The sequence below is a fragment of the Epinephelus moara genome, chromosome 19 (assembly GCF_006386435.1).
Source record: "Epinephelus moara isolate mb chromosome 19, YSFRI_EMoa_1.0, whole genome shotgun sequence".
NCBI lineage: Eukaryota > Metazoa > Chordata > Actinopteri > Perciformes > Serranidae > Epinephelus > Epinephelus moara.
Genome location: NC_065524.1, coordinates 18,787,753 through 18,806,472, shown reverse-complemented (window position 1 = coordinate 18,806,472; position 18,720 = coordinate 18,787,753). Strand labels below are relative to the sequence as shown.

The following is an 18,720-nucleotide window of genomic DNA, read 5'->3' as shown; positions in this document are numbered from 1 at the left end:
TGGTTAAAATGTGGCAGTAAGACTTTCAAAGCAAGATAATCAATATGTTCATATTATTCCTGGTCTTGAACCCTTACTCTGGGAATCTGTGAGGTTTATGAGAGAATTCAAAAATATCATAATTTTAAAACTTTCCTCTCTCTGCTCCGCGTTGGCTTCCAGTCTGTATTGCCAAGGATGATACTGACTATGACTTGTTTCACTGACTTTGCACTCCAGCATTTCTAATCATTTGACATTCAGCAACTTATTTTGGTAATGGTTGTGAATAGTGCTGCAGTGACAGCTGCTAAACTGCCTGATGAGCCTCAGCAGTCTGGATTAGAAACTGACAACTGCTAACTTCCTGTTCTCTCTAAGGTCTGTGGCCGGGCTGTGTGTGGAGTGTTGGTTTTAACACGTCTCAAGTTCCAGTGTGGGTTCACAAAGTCAAGTTTACAGGCAGCACTTCATACAACACTATTCTCAAACCCTTGACAACCCTAAACAACTGCTAGTAGCCTCTTTATTGCTGCATTTTAACATGTGTGGGTTTTCTGCTTTTCCTACTCTATAACTTTAATGACATTGGCTAAACGCCTAACTGCATGCCTGCAAATAAAACCTCTATTTACGTACTAATCTAATTGTGTTTAATTCAACTAGTGTTGAGAGCTAACTTCAATCAAAACCAATTTACACAGTATAACTTTAAATCATGGCAATACTTCTTCTATAAAAAAATAATTAACAAACAACGTCTCACATAATTGTAGCAGAGATACTTGTGTAATGAATGTGTTAAAAGAAAAGCCAAAAAAAAAAGAAGAAAAAAACGAGACACATCTTGGCATCTCAAATTAGAAGACCATAAATCACATTGAGGGAGGGGGAGGCATGCAGAGCCTGTGGGAAGGTTGAGCCCCTCTCTGCGTCTTTGATAGTGAAAAACAAAAATTATTAATTTAATAAAAAATACAGGTGTTGTTAATCAAACTAATGAGCCAGAGCGAAAAGACCAGCCTGTGATTACCAAGTGAGAAGTAGCTTAGTGCTACTTACATGCCTGCCATTAAGGATATTATCTGCCAAGTGTGATCATCTTGGCAAATAATGTAACAGGTGCACATGTTTTTAATGGCAGCTCTTGTTCTTCATTCATAAAGCAACTGCTGTTACTTAAAAACAGTGTGCAGGGCCAGCTTTGATAACATACGCTTAATCTATCACAATGTTGCTGTCATGCGGTGCATAAGTGATTAAAGGAAACATAAATTGTCATGATTTACAGGCAGCAGCTACGTGTTTTAGCTTGTGTAAGCCAATCAGCTCTATTTACAGTATGCTTCAATACTAGTGATGATCACAGTGTTGGGGAGGAACTACTTACATGTAACAGGGCATAATAAAGATGACAAAATAAAGGCAACAGTAATCCATTACAGTGCATTACAGAGAAGAAATATGCAAATAAATTCATTAATCATCATAGTATAACATCAAGTCAGTTAAACTTCAGGGATATCCACGGGTCAATGTAGGAAGCACAAATGATTGTGAATCAGTTTCACCTGCTTGGGTGCAAATGAAAGTGACAACAGGTGCAATGGAGAGGCAAAAGCAAGACAATCCCCAAAATGTGGTGACCACAGACAGTTGCTCTCTCCTGACTGATTCTTCTCTAGTTTTTGTTCTCCTAGCGTCCTTGTCACTACTGGTAGCATGAGGCGGTACCTGCAGCCCAATCAGGTTGCACAGGTAGTCCAACTCCTCCAGGATGGCACATCCATACCTGCCGTCGCAAGGTTTGCTGTATCTCCCAGCACAGTCGCAAGAGCATGGAGGAGACACCAGGAGGCCGGCCATTACACGAGGAGAGCTGGACAGGGACATAGGAGGGCATCAACCCAGCGGCAGGACCGGTATCTGCTCCTTTGTGTGAGGAGGAACAGGAGCACTGCCAGAGCCCTACAAAATGACCTCCAGCAGGCTACTGGTGTGCATGTTTCTGACCACACTGTCAGAAATAGACTCCACGAGGGTGGCATGAGGGCCCGACATCCTCTAGCGGGACCTGTGCTCATAGCCCAGCATCGTACAGCTCGAGTGGCTTTAACCAGAGAACACCGTAACAGGCATGAAAGAGTCTGGAGACGCCGTGGTGAACGTTATGGTGCCTGTAACATCATACAGCATGATCGATTTGGTGGTGGGTCAGTGATGGTCTGGGGAGGCATGTCCTTGGAGGGTCTCACAGACCTCCATGTCATAGCCAGCGGTGCCCTGACTGCTGTGGCCAGGCTGGTACCAGGATGAAATCCTCAGAGCGACTGTCAGACCTAACGCTGGTGCAGTGGACCCTGGGTGTGTAGGCAGTTCCTGGATGACGACGGCATTGATGCTATTGACTGGACCTCTCGTTCCCCTGACCTAAGTCCAATTGAGCTCCTATGGGACGTTATGTATCAGTGCATCTGACACTGCCAAGTACCACCACAGACTGTCCAGGAGCTCACTGATGCCCTAATCCAGGTCTGGGAGGAGATCCCCCAGAACGCCATCTGCTGACTCATCAGCAGCATGCCCAGACGTTGATGGGAGTGCAGACAGGCACGAGGGGGCCATACACACCACTGAGTCACATTATGAGTTGGATCAGTCTGTGATTTCAGTTTCTTACTTCGATTTTCGGTGTGATTTTGAATCCAGCCCTCAGTGGGTTGATGATTTTGGTTTCCACTGAATGCTGTTACATCATTTTGTTCTCAGCAAATTATACAGTGCACACCAGTATAGATTTTCAACTTGAGTAATTTGTTAATCAAGATCTGATGTGTGATTTAAGTGTTGTATTGAACACCATGAAGTGTTCAATACAAGGGGCTCTCTACATCCAGACAAGATCCAATCATTTGGCAGTGTGCGCTCACATTTTGAGTATTGGTTTCGATTGGTTCTCTTGCCCAGTTTAAAAGGTTTGTTAAACAAACTATCAAAAAAATAAATCAAATGTATTAAGTTACATTACTTTGATGAAGTCATTAAAAAAAGATGGATTATGTAATACATTTTTATAGGGTAGTAGTCTAGTAGTCTAGTAATCTGTAATCACATTTCAAAAGTAACCTTTGCTACACTGGTGATGACATACCTGAGAATAAGTAACAATACCAAGACAATATATTTTTACCCAGTGCCTCGCTTTCAGGAACATACTCATGTTTTTTAAGGGAAAAAAAACACATTTATCATTAAGCAAAAGCCAAATTTTAAATGTTGTATACACAGTGTAAAAAAGGAAAAATTACAATTTCAATCAAAAAACTGTCTAATCAAAGATACTCGGCGCTACCAATACATTTTTCATGGCATCAAAATGTGTGCACTAGATGTAGTACATTTGCTGGATTCTGAATTCTTTAAAGTGATCTTTGGGCTGCCTTGAGACCAAAAATGCATCCATTTGATTTAAGGTTAAGGGGTGCCAAAGAAAGGCAAGTGAACAATAACAGGCAGCTTGTGCCAGAATGCAGCATCCAGCTAGGGGCTGTGGTGGCCAATCAAATATGTACAAACACACATGAATGCTGTACCTTTACTGCTCACCTTATGGTGTTTAAGTTTAAGTTAAGTTTTAAATTTATTTACTTTATTAATCCCCCTGAGGGGAAATACAATGTTTTCACTCTTGCTTGTCAATTACACACAGGTCCAAAAGACACACACATGCACAAACAGGACCTATACATGCAGAAAGTGGAGAGATGTCAGAGTGAGGGGGCTGCCCTTGGTGAGGCGCCCCGAGCGGTTGGGGGGTTCGGTCCCTTGCTCAAGGGCACCTCGGCAGTGCCCAGGAGGTGACACAGCCACCAGTCCACGCTCCATATTTTGGTCCGGACAGGGACTCGAACAGGCGACCCTCCGGTTCCCAACCCAAGTCCCTATGGACTGAGCTACTGTCGCCCCCTTAAAGTTACCTTATTAAAGGTAACTTTCCAGAGGGATAAAATCCTTACTCATAATATCATACACTGCTGTGCATTGATTTGGCACTTGATACATGTTTCAAATTCATAAATGTATTACGCTTGGATTCTTAAATTCTTTTCATGGGATTTTCATGATTATTTCATGTCTCACAATAACCTGAAGCAACACCCCCACCACAGGGATGTTTCTGTCTGAACACCCACTTCAGTTACATAAAAAGAACAAAATAGATTGCAAAAAAAGTGAAACAATAATGTATTAAATAACTTAAGAGTGACAAGTAAGTCTCGGAATAATGAAAACACAAATGCATAATTATAGTGGGGCTATGCATAGTTTTAAAATTAAATTTAATCACAAACAGAGTTGTACTTCTCTGTGAAAACACACTGTGTCTGATTAAATTATATCTAATGTTTTTCACTGCATTGTTGTTGGAGTCATGCATGCCAGATTATATATGTTTTAATAAACATGTTCATCAGGTAAGAACCTGAACCGTAACAAGAAGGTGACACCAAACACATGATTATGGGTTAAAAATGTGAATGTAAGAAACAGGCTGTGACAAAGGGGTTTGATTTGACTGCAGGCAGGTCAGCTTACCTCTGACACGGGGTGTGACATGTACTCCTCGAGACGCTGAGCTGTGCCATTATCTGCAGCTATTTCAATCATACATGACCCTCCTTGTTTGCCAACAGGCAGATTGTATCTGTTGAGAGAAAACAGAGAGAGAGAGAGAGAGAGACCGGGGTCTGTAATATCTGATACTCACAATAAATCCAGCAAAGCATGAAAAATATTCTGACGGAGAGACAGACAGAGCAGTCACGGCAATGAAGCTGCTAATGTGACCATTGAGACTATACTATAAAAATGTATGACTGCATATACGTTACACAGTATTTTCTGAAAAACTTTATGCACTGGTGGATAGTGCCAGAGGCAATGGTGCGTTTGTATCCCACGCTACCGCCCAACACCCATGAGAGACAACAAAAATAGAGAACGGCTTCCACAGCTGGATTTAAATAATAAGTCCAGAAATAGGTCTCAGCTCAGTGCTGCGGTGATGTTCTTTAACTTGTTGTGTTTCTCAGCAGATATGAAATTCACGTAGAAATACCTGTAAATACACCGCAAATAAACCGCAGATTCGGATAACCAGTCAGAACCAGCTGAATTTACATGATCAAGCAATATATAGCAATAACAACAATGATAATACTAAGGAAACAAATCAGCCTGGAAAAACATTAGTATGAGTGAAAGTGCTCATTATGTCATTCAGGATTAATTAATGAAAAAAAACGAGGGCACAAACTGGATATACATTATAAACCTAATGAGTAGGAAGACAATTTTATCATTTGACCCTCTGTGTCTCCCCGGGGAAATATACAATTGCACTAGTCATTAATGTTGCAGCCATAATGTTAAGTAGCTGGTCTACTTGTGTCATATTCCAGCTTTGGCAAAGTCAAGTGATTGCCTCTCTCCAATTCATCATTGGCTTTACCCTGGCAATATACAATAGCAGCCTTTTTACAGGGCTGTACATTATGCAAAGGGTTGTACACTCTGCGCCACGCACATCAACATGACTGTGAGGGAGTAATATACATGATGCACTTTTTGTTCCGTAGGTTTATCACTGCTCGCCTGTGAACACGTAACACTTTTATTTGCAAATCTGATTCTGCAAAATTCATTCATCCATTCTTTGCAATTTTACCACCGTCAATGAGCGAAAAACACTCAAATGTCTGCTTTAATGGCCAGATGGAAACAATCAGGGCAATCGCCCTCCTGCTAATTTGAAACAGCCTTCCAGGACGCCTCCCTGAGGCAATCACACGCATGCAACTTCAGGTAAGACTAATTACAGGTATGGAAATCATGAGAGCTGCTTTGTACACACACACACACAAACACAGATGGATTAAGGCGTACTTAAGACTGTAAACGTGAACTGCAGCCAGAGAAGACGTCTAATTCATCACCATCTTTGAGGTGCCAAGTGTTTCTGAGGTCATTCTCCCATTCTCACTGGGAACGTTTACATGCACACTAATATTCCACTATCATTTCAAATATGACAATATCCTGGATTTGATGCGGCTCACGTAAACAGCGAGTTAGGCCATTTTCTGACTTTAGCATCTCCCGACTAAGATGTGGGTTTATTCAGGCTTTAATAGCATTCTTTGGACATGTATACAACACATTCAGAATATGTCCTTACTGGGGTTCTTACTGCAGTTTGCGAGACAAGGCTTCTTGTCTGTTTATAGTCGGCTCTATGCGTTGTCATGGATACGCTGTGCACAAACAGACTTGCCAACAAGGCTGGGGAACAGATGCATACCCAAAGAAAAGGACTCAAAGAAGAAGAAGAAACACATTTGCTTCTAAACATTATGACAGACACTGATATTAACAGGTGTCTGGATATGAATGAATTCTGTAACCAGGACTTTTTCAAGAAGGTGGCTGAGGGACTGAGAGGTGGAGGCTGCGTTTGCACAGTTGAACAAGTCCGCCACCAGTTGGAAACTAAGAAAATCCCGTTTTGGTGAAGCAAAGAAGCAAAATGACAATCTGCTCCAGCCGCTCCACATTTCTATATATTAGCATGATAGCAATAAATGACATGTTAGAGCACTGTAAATCAGAGTATGCACAGTTGCCATGTGAAACAGCTAAACAGGGATATTGTCTTTTTCAGAATAAGGGCAAAAAACTGAATATTTTGTGCGTGTCATCAGTAGGGGTGTAACGCTCCATCTGTCTTGATCGATACATTGATTCAATGATCAATGATCCAATATCATCGATGCAAAGTGAACACATTGATCCATACCGTCATCTTTAGAATATGCTTTTATTTTGGAAGTCTGTGTCACCGTCAAACAGCGGCAGGCAGATGGCAAGCAACTGAGAAAAGACGATGAGGAAAATATTGTGGAAACAGTTTGGATTTCGGAGAAAATACATGTCAACAGACAGAGCACATGGTGTATGTAAACAATTCTGTTACGTAGCCTGGTCGGGCATCTCATCCTGCTAATTTCTCACTACAGCAACATTAGCTGCTCAGATTCAACAATGTTTGGCTGAAAAAATGTGCATGCAGGATTAAAATGTAGCCGAACTGGTCTGTCGCGAGATGCAGCAGCGAGTACGAAAAATAGTAACATATAATTTGTTAAGCTGAGAGTAGAGGAAAAGTCTGCTAGCTGTTCTGCTAATTTATGCAATGTAAACATGCTAAAGCTAATAATGGGTCACTGATAAAAAACAGTTGTTTCATTTATGAACCTTCGCAGTTATTAATGAGCTGAATTTGATACTTTTGTTGAACGATGTTGTTAGTCCATGTTTATGGCCTTTGGGGCTTTAAGCCACAGATAGCCCTGAAGTTTCAGGAAAAAGATGATGGTTTGGGTAAGAATGAAAACATTTCTTTCAGAGAGCCCTGAAGGTTAACTTATCCCATGTGCTTTGTAATCGGTGTTAGTGGAGTCTGTATTTTATTAGTAGTTTTATTCATGTGTTGTTTTTATCTTTTCTAGCAAATACTACACTGCCCCACCGTTCATTCTCAAGCCATAAGAATACAACAAGATCCTAATGAAAAGACTAAATTGATTCAAATTATGATCCATGTATTTGTGCAGCAAAAACGGACAGTTGCTGAGGTATAAAACATCACAACACCGTGACAATACTCCCTCTCTCTGAGGGCATTTGAGACACATTGGTGCTTACTACAATAGCTTTTTATTTGGCCTGCTAATGCTGCAAAGACTTTCCCTATGAGACACAGAGAGCATGCTCACTAAGCAAACAGGATGATGTTACTTGATGAGCTCTCGTGAGCACATTGAATGCTCCACCAGGCTAATTTACATGGGTCTTGCTCTAAGGCAAAGATGTCTATTTATAAAGATGACTATGACTACTTTACTTGGTCTAGTAGCTACATAGCCACGAATGCGCCTTACAGCCCCACATAGTCATCACACACACACCACAGACTCAGACATACAAACACAAAGCCGCAACGGACTTTATTACACAAACAAACTTAGGAGTGAATCAGAAGGAAAAAGAGGCCGGGGTTTGTCTAACGCTGAGATGAAACACTATGTAATTTCTTACTGGTCTCCCTGTGCACCATTCAGTGCTGGGTCTCACAGGACCAACAATAGCAAATTCCCAACTTGGGGTAAACAAACACAAAAACGTATGAATATTTCATTTCCTCCAAACACACACCACCACAATGGCTGTGATCATTTTTACTTACTCAATCATCATTTATGCATTTCTTCATCTGGCTAATGCTCTAATCATAAGTGATTTGTCATCTCTAACATCCTCATTTAGACCGTGTCTGGTGTGTGACTAATTCAGTACAACTGCATTACTGCAACTTTCCTGAGGATCACCACTGAAATATTACCTGCAATGTTAAGGGACCCTGCAAATATTTTCAGCACGGCACCTTTACACAGAGGTATTTGTTAAACCTGATGGTAGGTGTTTGTCTTTACAATCCTATTTGAATGCGCCTCCTTCACAGTCCTCGGCAGAAAATTAATAATGAGGGAGGATCATCATTAAAATATTACTATTGCATAAAACATCTGAAAGTATTGGCAACAGATGGCAGTAAAACATCATGCACTGCGCCAGTGCCCTTGCAACAGTTTCCACTGGCTGATAGGCAAGATGCAAACGTTTTTTGTTTTTTTTCCTTTTTTCTAAGTGGCTTATTATTCTAATCATATTTCAGATTCTTACAAAAGCAAATGATAATGTGGAACACGTTGGTGGTGAATTTATAATTCGCAAGTAATTTAGTGATTTAGAGTCAAGAGTCTATTAGTTCTGCAAGTGGAGGCTGTGCTCAGTGTTTCATACCTGTGAGCAGACAGAATGTAAATGGGTCACACAGATTACATATATAAGGAAGATGAGCACCACCTGTTACTTTGATATTCCTTTTTAAGCACAACACCATGTAGAGTTATACATCAAATATGATCGAAAACAGAGAGGGAGAAAGAAGCCATACAATTTATAATCATGCAGCGTAATCGCAGCACAGCGCCGGCTGCACAAGATGTCAGGAGGGATCTGTTAGTAGGTTTTTCCTTAAGTGCAACAAGCTCTGTATCAGACCATAATCTACACCTACACTGACTGTGATGCCTGCTCTGGCTCTGGTGCAGTGACTTTCTCACACGCAGCACTGCAGCATTTGCTGCATAATTTGTGCTGTGACTGGCAAGCCTCAATTAATTTGGGTAGCCTGTGTTCTATCATTATATCTCCTGCAATACAATTAGACAGCACACCGCAAGCCTCTTAGCATTGTGGCTTCACAAAAGAAATTCCAAGTGAGCGGGCAGGGCTGCTGCTCGCCTCTTCAATGAATCTTTCATGGGGCTACTTGTCAATACCACACTGAATGCTGTGTGATTGATAAACATACGCTGCCTCAGATTTGGCATTGTGTGGAGAGGATGTGGATTTAAGGACAAAATGCTCAATATTAAGAACTCACTTTTCACCCAGTGGCACATATGGCGTGGCACTTCCCCAAAATAAATGTTATTTCCTCATCACTCTCCCAGCGATTAAATCCCACTGAGAAAGTGGAAAAGAATGGCTTCTGTCCACTGTTAGCGTGAAGTTCAGGAAAAGTAATCAATGGCTGTTTACTAATTACTTTTCCAAATTGCAAAGGGGTAACTTCACACATTACTCAGATAAACATTAATTACAGCAGCCATTCCTTTACCTCTGATTTACCTGTAAGCCTGCACACATGCTCATACGTGTACCAAAATGCAGAGTAGGTAGATTGACACTAAACTGCCCTCTTATTTCTTCACAGCGAGCGTGTTATTGGCCGAGTTTACAGAGACGAGCAGTCGTTTCTGACCTGAACCGAACGTCAACTCACAACGCTGAGTTTCTTGGCGTTCATTCAAAGAACTCAGACTCCTCAGACGTTCTGAAATTTGCTACTACTTTGAAATTTCTTCTCACAGCACTCGTCTGTTTTCCTCCTCTTACAGCAGCTGTTGCTAGGCAACATTTCACACCCACATGTGCATTTTTACATCAAAACAATATTCAGTGGTCAGTGAATAGACTTTTAAATAATACTATCAAATGTTTCAGTACATTAGAGTGAAAAGTAACAGGCACAACAACATATTACTTACTATTTATTAATGCATCACCCACAACACAGTGGTTTCCATATTTTAGATGTGCTGTTCTGTGTTGTGTGTGGACTTCAGCTGTTAAAGCAAGAAGACATTGCTTCAGGAGATGTGAGACTCGAGGCAGGGGAGGCTGGGTGACTCAGAGATGTGTAATGTAAAGGGCTTATTGGAGTTTTGCAGTGCTTTTTAAATAATAAGGTAATTCACACACAAAGGTGGCTTAAAAAGGGACACTCCACCGATTTTACACAAGGAGATGAGCGTACTTGTCACAAGGAGTGCTACTCAGCCTCTGAAAACATTTGTGTGATGTGCTCTGTGGCTCTGGAGGAGCTGTTTAAAGTCTGAGGAAATTAACAGTGATGAAGTAAGCAGGGTTATCTTGGACTGGGCTACAGCCTTCGAGTTCTCAACCAAAGGCCAGTGTTGCAAACTTGGGGGGTTGAGTTAGTTGTCAGTGAGACGTCAGACAAATGTCATTATTGAGTTGCATTATAGGAGTTGTAGGATCCACTGTTTATGGAGCTTGTATTGACCTTTAAGAAATAAAAAACAGGACATCTCGGCTTCAGCTGGCTTTATGTCTGTGAGGGAAGTATCATGTTTGGGTGATTCTTCAATGATCACAACGTTTGCGTCTATGTCAGAAATAAGAAAAAGAAAACCACATTTCCTATTCTTTAGTCGCACCTACTTGACACCAAATGGAACATATAAAAATGACATGGTAGATCAGTCTTTTTTTTTTTATTAAATAAAAAGTGATAAACAGACTTCTGTGTGGTTTCTGCTCTATTTCCTCTGTCCCTGAGCCAGATTTGAGACATTCAACCCTGCTTAATTTTGAATTTAATATGTTTAAATAACACTTTAATATCCATTTTAACAAAATGTGTGTTGTAATATCTTACTATATAATGACGAAAACTCTGTCTGTGGGTGTGTGTGTGTGTCTGTTCCACGTTTTTCTCCTCACTGACTTGGTCAATCCATGTGAAATTTGGCACAGTGGTAGAGGGTCATGGGAGGATGCAAATGAAGCAATATTACATCAATTGGCCAAAGGGGGGCGCTATAGCAGCCGGCTGAAATTGCAAACTTTGAATGAGCATATCTCATGCCCCGTATGTCGTACAGACATGAAACTTTGCACAGAGATGCCTCTCCTCATGAAGAACAAATTTGCCTCAAGAACCCATAACTTCCGATGAGAGAGATTTTCCGCCATTTTGAATTTTTTGAAAATACTGTGTGACCACACATAATCTGAGGGGACCCCTCCATTATTGACCGATCAAACAAAATAGGGGCGCTAGAGAGCTAATTTCTTATCTAGGCCTAACCGCCATATCGATTTTTACTAAACTTGGTAGATATGTAGAACAGGACGCCTCAAAGTGACTGGAGAAATTATTATTATTATTTTATTTTGTGTATTTTGTGTATATATGCTAATGCTAAAACGGACATTAGCAAGCTAATATATCACAAGCTTTTTTAAAAAATGTGACTAGTTGTCATTTCCACAACAGTCATTTTCATCAGTTGGTAGATTGTGATGGAAAAGACATATGGTAATGGTCATGACAATTACAGTGGTACATTACCTCTGGTAATTTGTATAATTGCAGAGATCATCTGTGATCTCAGTCCAATGCAAATCGGCCATGTTCGTAATTTGTCAAGTAAAAATTCCAATGCAAATTACCTGCCACATTTTGCCAAACACAGAGGTCCTGTGATAATGTTAGTGGTGTGTGAACATCCCAGTAATTCTCTCCCCAAACACATATGAGACTGCACCAGCCTCTCCCGGTTCAAATCACTCATTAAAACTCATCTTTTCAAAGCGGCTTTTAATGTGTGAATGATGAATGATGTTTAATTGATGTTAAGTGTCTTTGAGTACCATGAAAAGCGTTTTCAGGTTGTCTGTTTTCTCCACACCTTGTTTCTGCCTCTTTCCTTGGCAAGAATCTGGTTACAGAGGCTGCATTGACAATTATAAATGAAAGTTTTGACAGCATTTTGGTTGCAGGAGGCCTGTTCCAGAAAAAGCAAGCTCAAATCCACCAGAGGAGCAAAACGTGGATAACACGAGAAAATGTATGGCAGAATCGGTTCTAGGGCTGCCACTAACGATTATTTTCATTGTCGACTAATCTGTCGATTATTTCTTCAATTAGTCGACTAATCATTTCATCGAAAAATGTGTTAAAATGTTGAAAAATGTCGGTCTGTCTCGCCCAAACCCCAAAATTACGTCATCTAATGTCTTGTTTCATACTCACGCCAAAGGGATTTAGTTCACTGTCACGGGAGAGTGTGTAAAGCTGCCAATATCTGAATGTAAGAAGCTGCAGTAAGAGTATTTTGGGGGTACTTTTATAGTACTTTTCTATGAAAAATGACTCAAACCGATTAGTCAACTACTAAAATAGTCACCGATTATTTTAATAGTAGATTAGTCATCGATTAGTCAACTAATCGTGGCAGCCCTAATCGGTTCTGTTAGTTTAACCCATATTTTAAAGTAAACAGGAGGTTAACACTGTGCATCACTGCTGATGGTTCTGTGTTGTGTGGAGCAGAGTTACAACTGACACATTATATCCGAGGGATAATGTCAGTAAATTCAAGTAAAATACAAACTGTGCTCACCCTGTGTGAATGTAACACACGAAACACAAACATGGGGGAGTACTGAGAGGTCTCAAGGTAATACTAGTCTAATGTGAATAGGGCTTTAGGTTTTTTAAAGTTTCCAAACCCAAATGGACCACAGTTGAAAAATGGCCCATTTATAAAAGTGGCACATTAATAATCCAACAAATGAATGTCTTACAATAAGATACCATATGTTTTTGTTGGAGAAGAGTGGTGCTGCAAGTGCTTTTAGGTTGGAGTGAGAGCACTTTGAATCAATTTATCAGACATTATTAGGCACAGAGCAATTTAAGTCTGCGTTTAAAAAAAGAAAAAAGACATGCAACAATACTCTGTCCAATCACCAAATAAGCATACCGGCGAGGTATTTTGGTCCCTTTACTTTCCGTGATCAAGCATTACATTGGCATTTCAACAGCATCCAACAAAGAGGTTTGAAAAACTGTGAGAAAATTGCCCATGTAATGGCCAGGTATTCCTGCACGGCTCCTGCTGAAATGAAATATTTAGAGCTTTTTAAACAGAAATAATATGACAGTGTATAAAGACATCGACATGAACATCAAAACCCATGAGTTTCGAGACACAAAAATCCTCTGTCATAAAAAAGAATATTCCCAGTAAGTCAGAGCTGTACTTGAGACACCACTCTCATTCCTTTGACTGCAGAGAAAAAAAAAGCACCCACAAAAGTGGCATAAATTTGAATAATCATATCTGGCAGGGACTCTGAGTTCACCTGTGACAAGGGAAGAAATGTGATGCTGCAGAGTGCTATGTGTCATCCTCGTTGATCTTTGACTTCTGTGAGAGTGAAAATTACTCCAACAGTGAATGCTATGCACAATGGGATTCAACCAATAATGTACACACCCTCGCAAATGACCGGGGGAGCATTTGGAGTCTGCCACTCTCAAACTTTAATCGTAGTAGTATTGCCCCCGAACATCCCCAAAGGAAAACTTAACCGACATCAAAAAACCAAGCCGACAACAAACACGTCCTCCTCAAATGAAAAATGGCACACCCTCTCTCCTGCACACTCCCCTCTGTGAAATTATATGGCAGCACAGGGCATTTCAGCAATGGCCTTTTTTCTTGGTAAACTTTACAGTCTATATTGAAGTGCTACAAATGGGTTGTAGATTTAATTGTAAAAAAGTGAAATTTAATATTTCCAGAAACAGAAAACATAAAGTTGCTACGCTATGGTAATGCTTTGAGTGTTTTACATCTACTATCAATCTGCCTGTCCATTATGCACCCTTTCACTGGAATACACAATGCGCCGTAACACCATTACATTCACAGAATCTGCATAACTATTGATAGTGCGCCTGAATAAATACAAGCTATAATATCCCACTTCCTTCAAACCAAACCCTCTGTTTCTACACAGACTGCAGTTTTAGACAGATGATAGCGTGGATGTGAATCAAATGCAAAAGGCCTACCCTGTATGTTCCATGTATATGGCAGCCTGTTTGGATTGTTCTGATCATTTCACTGCAATCTTGCTCCACAAAAGGAAAATGTGATTCATTCAATTATGTTTACTGTCAGAACAGGCTGATAAACTCTTGATTAAATATTCACAATGTCTTTCATCCCTTTGTTGAGGATGATTAGTGAGATGGAGCGCTGTAAGACTGTTGAACAGCGCTCCTCTGTGGCTCACACAGAACTGCAAATAGGGCTGGTGAAAAACCAAAACAAAAAATCCTAATCCCTCACAGCGTTACATGCTGTGTGACTATGGAACATATAAATATTATTAAATCTATTGACATATATTACCTGAGTTGTGTTGATACTGGAGAGGGAACAATGTAGAGCTACAGCATTTGAGCAGCAGCAACAGCTGTGTATACCACCCACTAGAGGGCTTTTAATGTCATTTAAATAAACCCACCACGTCGTTTAATGTGTTGCCTCGAACTCATCCGCGTAACTACGAGCAATTATATCATTACCGAAACTACAGTGCTTAAAAGCCCAGCATGGAAAAACATCAAAAAGCAAAGTGCTTATTTTCATAGCACGGTGCGGCATGTTGAACAGAGGTGTCACAGCACTTCTTCATGTCAAAAATGCTGCATCAGAGCAAAAATGAAAGCAAAAGGCAAATGTTTTCTTTTCTGCTGTGCGGTGTGTCATCCGAACGGTGCTCGAGATGACAATAAGATTGGTGGGTTGAAAAGAAGAGCGTGTGTGAATGGTGGAAGAGGGAAAAATTAGAACGAAGAGGGAGTTGAGTCTGTGTTATAGTGACATCAGGCAATTTGGATTTCATCTGTTTGGTCACTGGAGCTTGGAATATTAACAGTTAAAGGGAAAATTCCCAACTTTTTATGTACATTGCCAATCAGTGTTGAATTAATAAACTATATTGATCAAGACAGCTGAGTTTTTCTTGCATCTAGAGGCGTCATTTGATGTGATAGTGACATGGTTGGATGCAGAAAGAACTAGAGGCTGGATTTCGCCTCCAGGTAGCCAGGGGGGCGTGCTCTAGATGCCATTAAAAAACAGAGCTTCCTTATTCTTTTTCCTTGTATTACAAACTGGCTACGTTTCAAACAGCAAAAATGGCATCCAAAAATATGAGTGCAGAGGATGTCATAGATCCATCCATCTAACAAGGCAGTAACAAGGCAGCAGGATGAGCAAAGTATTCCAGACGTCCCTCTCTCCAGCAACGCTTTCCAGCTCCTCCTGGGGGACCCCGAGGCATTCTCAGGCCAGACAAGATATGTAACTCCCCCAGGGTATTCTGGGTCTGCCCTGGGGCTTCCTATCAGTAGGATGTGCCCAGAACACCTCCAACGGGAGGCGCCCAGGAGGCATCCTGATCAGATGCCCGAACCACCTCAACTGACCCCTGACACGAAGGAGGAGCGGCTCTACTCAAAGCTCCCTCTGGATGTGATGATCTTTTGGTCATTACCCAGAGCTCACGACCATAGGTGAGGATTGGGATGTAGACGGACCAGTAAATCAAAAGCTTTGCCTTCTGGCTCAGCTCCCTCTTCACCACGACAGTCCGGCACGGTGCCCACATCACTGCAGATGCCGTGCCAAACTGCTGATCTATCTCACACTCCATTCTACCCTCGCTCGTGAACAAGACCCTGAGATACTTGAACTCCCTTGCTAGGGGCAGTAACTCACTCCCAACCCAGATGGGACAATTGGACTTGGCCTCAGACTTGGAGGTGCTGATGTCATGGATGAGAATACATACTTCAGTGTTTTGGCTGGCCAAAGACATGCAGTGGACAGAGGCAGAGACTGCTGTGCAAGAGAATATAGCTGACAGGGACCCTTCAGAACCTGAGCTGCCCAGAACAAACAGCGACTGGTGGTGCCTTTGCTCAAATTGCCTTCTGATGCCGACAGAAACAGGATCTCTCTTTAAGATCCCCTAGGTAAAGCATAGACTGTATAAAAGAAGTGTAGCCACTGTAGCGCCTCCCATTGATTTCTGGACTCCTGTTTTGAAACCTTAACTTTGGCATTTTGGCCAATGCAAACTTGGTTCTTTGGCGTGAGGGGTGGATCTGACTGAGACCCCAAGGTCACCACAGTGGTAGTGACTTGTCAATTATAAAGTAGCCATGCCTTAAAACATACCCTGCTTTGTCATCTATTTTACTCTAAATGGAACCATAATTTACAAACTGAACATCATGACGTATCAAAGAAGACTTCAAACTAGCAACTGAGACCAGAAACTTATAAGAAAAATGTTTACTGAGGTGATAAATCAAGTAAGAAGTAGGGTCATTTTCTCATAGACTTGTACACAATCAGACTTCTTTTTGCACCAGTAGAGTTGCCCCCTGCTGGCCATTAGAAAGAATGCAGGTTTAAGGCACTTCCGCATTAGCCTCACTTTTCAGACCCGTAAAAAAAAAAAACCTTGGGATAAACTGGAAAAGACAACCAAGACCAGCACGGTCGAGGGCAGATAACCATTGAGTGAGTATTTTTGTCACCTACTGCTATATTTTGGCCAACAAAGAAATAGCTAGAGGCTAGTGGGCTATAGAGCTGCACAATTAATCAAAATTTTACTGAAACTGCAACATGGCCAAGTGCAATATCCAAATTGCAGGGGCTGAAATTTTTTCATAAAGGTGAAATTAAGTGCAAAAAAGCTGCAACATCTGTCAAATTATCGCAATATGAGTTTTTTAATAGCTATGGGTGAGAAGGTTGTGTACAATGCATCCTGGTACATGTAGGCACTGCTGGCATGGCTCTGTGAGCAGGGGAACTCAGCTTTCTCTGCACACACTAAGGAATTTATTGCCTCAGTCATTTACATTACCATCCACAGATTGGATATTCACATAAAAGGTTGGAAATTTTCCTCTAGTTAAATACAACCCCTGCCCTGCACTGCATAGACATTGATGGCATGTAAGAGCTGTATTCAGTGTTGCCAACCACCATCCAAGGAATGAAGGTATTCACTGCTCAAACAAGACTAGATGATGTCATTCACTCATTTGCATATGAATAAAATTGCTGAACCGATCAAGAATAAATAGAGGCAGAGCTCAGCAGCAGGCCCTCTCTCTCCTTTCTCCCACTGGCTCCCTCTGCCCCACGGTGCCTAAGCTGTAAGCCTGTGTGTGCACTACAGAGACAGAAGATCAGCTGTGCATGGGGAAGCATTGTGATCAGACCTATGTGGATGAGACGAGCAAGTAGTGTGAATGCATGTGGATCAGGTTCAACATTTGGCACCAAATCTGTTGCCAAATGCTCAAGAGTCAACTGTTTTTCCCCGATAATCCAAAAGAGGAGCAACATTTGCTGCTTGTGGCTTTTAAGAAATCATTTCACCCGGGGGGTGTCTAAAGAAATTTGCTAAATCTAGTGACAAGTGTGGGAAGCTGGCAGACATAATTGCTTTTCATTATTGCATTGTCAACTAACTAAGCTATAACCATCTGACTCCAGCTGAGTTATTCAGTTCGTGCACTGTACACCATGTTCCCAAGGCTCAACATAGAGGCATTTCCATAATGGGCTATTTCCTTATGTTTGTATCATGTTATGTATTCGATCTAAATTTGTGTTGTGAGGAAACAACTTGTTAGCTGTGCATCTTATCTGGGATCAAACATTTTTAAGATGCAAAAAAAATCACCTTCATCACTAATAGCTGGACATATCAGTTTGAATATGGACACAATTTTCATTTATTGCTTTGACAAACGAAATGTAACATTAATTTCAGCAAAGGCAGAATTCTGTACATGGATTGATATGATTCAGTGAGACAGTATTTTATTATGTACTTTGTCAGTACCGGTTATGCATGTAATTGTACTGCTAAATGAAATCTTAAATCATTTAATGTTGTGAAATGTGCACTCCCTTTTAGACGTTTAACTTTAATAATCTGAGAGATATGCAGTGTTAATGGATCCACTAATGGGTCACTGAACTTAGCTTGAAGATGGTCTTTATTTTCTGTGCAACTTTTTTAAAGTATTGCACTATGTGCAGTGCAACCCAAAGGTCATAACAGTTTCTGAATGAGTATAAGAAAATGACTGGGTTATTCAGAAGGTGTAAGGTTTGTCGACTGTATGCAGTCAAGATTAGGGGGCCTGAGCCACTTACGGAAAAATGCCCCACAACTATTTGCCGAAATGGCCAATTTTCTCAGCAGACTGAATATCAAAAGTAATGACCCTAAATCTCTCTGCGAGCTATCTGCAAGTGATCTACAAGATGTCCTGACGGCAACAGATAGTAGCAGATTTTGCCTCTTTCTGTGGGATCAAAACAAGGACACTGTAGATTTCGCAAAAAAATA

At 41.0% G+C, this 18,720-nt stretch overlaps 1 protein-coding gene across 1 annotated transcript in view; it reads right to left on the bottom strand.

The window, feature by feature from the left end:
• eys (eyes shut homolog) overlaps positions 1-18,720 on the bottom strand; it is a 366,564-nt gene that overhangs the window by 41,382 nt on the left and 306,462 nt on the right. Inside the window, exon 44 of the mRNA XM_050070471.1 lies at positions 4,576-4,684. Within this exon, the coding sequence (XP_049926428.1) occupies positions 4,576-4,684 (109 nt within the window). The remainder of the gene's footprint in view (positions 1-4,575; positions 4,685-18,720) is intronic.